Below are 3,299 nucleotides of genomic sequence, written 5' to 3'. Positions count from 1 at the left end.
ACCAATGCAGGCTGTGCAGCAGGGTTTGTTTGTGTGGCTGACTGACTGCTTTTGGTTCTTCTTTCCTGTGTTGTTTGCATGCGGGGCTTTTGAGGGGACAGCAGGCAGGAGCATTGCTGGTATATGTGGTGAGGCTGCAGGCACTGCTGTCACTGCCCCCAGGGTTGGTTGGCTTTACACACCATTGCTCCTCTCTCTCTCTCTCTCTCTCTCTCTCTCTCTCTCTCTCTCTCTCTCTCTCTCTCTCTCTCTCTCTCTCTCTCTCCTCCACAATGGGCTTGTCTGCCTGAGACGAACATTCGGCTGGCAGCAGCCTGAACACAGGCACTGAGACGGTCTCTTTCTGAGGGGGAACTAACAGCAAGGTGGGCCAAAGTTCATCAAGAGGAAGCAACTGTAGTTCTGGAATCTGGACACACAGAGAAGTCTGTGGGAGGGTTATTCACTCTGACTCTTCAACGGTAACAATTCTCAACTGCAACAGGACGTGTAACCCAGTAAGGGGGCGCCTGTATTACATGAGGAGGGCTGTTGTTGTTGTTCCTGAGTTGACCTTGCTAGTTAGGACCAGGATGCTGGAGAAGCTATGAACACTCAAGAGGACAGCACAATGTGAGCTCCTGATTGGTGCCATGACACAAGTGTCTGAGACAGATTGTGTGTGTCGCCTCTGACCTTATACCTTACTGTGGATTACCCTGTTGGACAGACAGACACTCTACTGACTGACAGGTGGACAAAAACAGTGTCGGATGTCATGGCAATGGTGGCGTGGTACCACCGTGACATCAGCCGTGTGCATGCGGAGGACCTGCTGGCCCGGGCTGGGAGGGACGGCAGCTTCCTAGTCAGGGACAGTGAGTCTGTGCCTGGAGCCTACGCCCTCTGTTTGCTGTGAGTACACACACACACACACACACACACACACACACACCCACGCACGCACAAACACTTATTTTCCATCTCTGAGTGTGTACGGTCATTATGAACCCAGTGATGCTTGCAGTCAGACACCCACACCTGCTCACGGGACACTGGTAACTTTCCCCTACAAGTCAGTGGAAGGGGAACTAACCTCATATTCAGTGTTATAGACTGTCTCAATGTCTGTTTTAATGTCTGTATTGTATTCAGCAGCCTGTCTCTCTGTCATCTCCATCAGTCTCACTCGGAGCTGGGCCAGTGGGCAGGGAGAAGGCTTTGGCTCAGCCCAAGAACAGTCAGGCTGCCCTGTCCTGATACAGTCCAACCCAGCCAGTGTGTGTGTGTGTGTGTGGAACCCTGGTTAGGGCTCTCTCCTCTCCTCTCCTCTCCTCTTCCCTTACTTTAGTCTTCCCTGGGGCCCCTGGAAGAGGGCGGGAGCTGTTGTGACCATACGTCTCTGTGCAAAACGGCCCCGAGCCAGACACATTCCTGAAAGCTGAGCCCCACTGCTGCTCATGCTGCTCGCACACCCGCTCCCCCTCTCCCCCTCTCTCCCTCTCTCTCTCTCTCTCTCGCTCTCCCTCCCTCTCCCCCTCCCTCTCTCTCTCTCTCTCTCTCTCTCTCTCTCTCTCTCTCTCTCTCTCTCTTCCTCTCTTGCTCCATCTCTCTCTCTCTCTCTCTCTCTCTCTCTCTCTCTCTCTCTCACTCTGTCTCTTTCTCTCCCCCTCTCTCTCTCTCTCTCTCTCTCCCTCCCTCTCCCCCCCCCCCCTCTCTCTCTCTCTCCTCTCTCTCTCCCCTCTCTCTCTCTCCCTCTCCTCTCTCTCTCCCCTCTCTCTCTCTCCCTCTCTCTCTCCCCTCTCTCTCCCTCTCTCTCTCTCACTCTCTCTCTCTCTCTCTCTCTCTCTCTCTCTCTCTCTCTCTCTGTGTGTGTCTCTTAGCTGTCTCATTCTCTTTTCCCCTCTCTCTCATTCTTTTTTTGTTGTATTCTATTCTGTGTTTTCCCACATCAATACAGACCTACTGTACACTAATCGAATCTCCACATAAATACAGGCCTACTGTACAATAATCTAATACTCACATCAATACAGACCTACTGTACACTAATCGAATCTCCACATAAATACAGGCCTACTGTACAATAATCTAATACTCACATCAATACAGGCCTACTGTACACTAATCGAATCTCCACATCAATACAGGCCTACTGTACACTAATCGAATCTCCACATCAATACAGGCCTACTGTACAATAATCTAATACCCACATCAATACAGGCCTACTGTACACTAATCGAATCTCCACATCAACACAGGCCTACTGTACACTAATCGAATCTCCACATCAATACAGGCCTACTGTACAATAATCTAATATCTACATCAATACAGGCCTACTGTACACTAATCGAATCTCCACGTCAATACAGGCCTACTGTACAATAATCTAATATCCACATCAATACAGGCCTACTGTACACTAATCTAATCTCCACATCAATACAGGTCTACTGTTTCTTTGCATATTCTCTAACTTCATTAATGGGATATATGCATTCCTTTTAGATGAATTGCACATGTGCTTTTCTACCAGGTCAAGCTTTCAACAGGGGGCTTTCAACAGAGGGCTTTCAACAGAGGGCTTTCAACAGAGGGGGTGTTATAGGCATTTACTGTACTGTGTCTCAAGATTGTGAGAGGTAGTAGAGATAAAAGTTAGCCATCTATTGGATACTTGACAAAGACTAGTAGTATGATTTTGCTACCAAGTGATTATTATCGAACATGAAGCCCATATGTTTTTCAGGTGAGTGACACCCCTCAGGACAGTTTGTATAGCTATAGCTTGTGTAAACAGTGGTGTGTTAAAACAGTAGGTGTGTGGGTAGTCATGTAGTCTCCCCTCTCTCTCTCTCTCTCTCCCCCCCCCCCCCCTCTCTCTCTCTCTCTCTCACTCTCTCTCTCTCTCTCTCTCTCTCTCTCTCTCTCTCTCTCTCTCTCTCTCTCTCTCTCTCTCTCTCTGTGTGTGTCTCTTAGCTGTCTCATTCTCTTTTCCCCTCTCTCTCATTCTTTTTTTGTTGTATTCTATTCTGTGTTTTCCCACATCAATACAGACCTACTGTACACTAATCGAATCTCCACATAAATACAGGCCTACTGTACAATAATCTAATACTCACATCAATACAGACCTACTGTACACTAATCGAATCTCCACATAAATACAGGCCTACTGTACAATAATCTAATACTCACATCAATACAGGCCTACTGTACACTAATCAAATCTCCACATCAATACAGGCCTACTGTACACTAATCGAATCTCCACATCAATACAGGCCTACTGTACAATAATCTAATACCCACAT

General features: G+C 47.9%; 1 protein-coding gene across 1 annotated transcript in view; it reads left to right on the top strand.

Moving 5' to 3' along the window:
- Window positions 1–757: 757 nt before the first annotated feature.
- Window positions 758–3,299, top strand: part of LOC311104903 (phosphatidylinositol 3,4,5-trisphosphate 5-phosphatase 2B-like) — a gene marked incomplete at its 5' end in the record, with an annotated part of 42,470 nt that continues 39,928 nt past the window's right edge. Inside the window, one exon of the mRNA XM_084146875.1 lies at window positions 758–894. Within this exon, the coding sequence (XP_084003001.1) occupies window positions 758–894 (137 nt within the window). The remainder of the gene's footprint in view (window positions 895–3,299) is intronic.

Source organism: Coregonus lavaretus (assembly GCF_964263955.1).
Source record: "Coregonus lavaretus genome assembly, chromosome: 29".
Classification (NCBI taxonomy): Eukaryota; Metazoa; Chordata; class Actinopteri; order Salmoniformes; family Salmonidae; genus Coregonus; species Coregonus lavaretus.
Note: the sequence above shows the minus strand (reverse complement) of the source record. Positions and strands in the feature narration are given on the sequence as shown.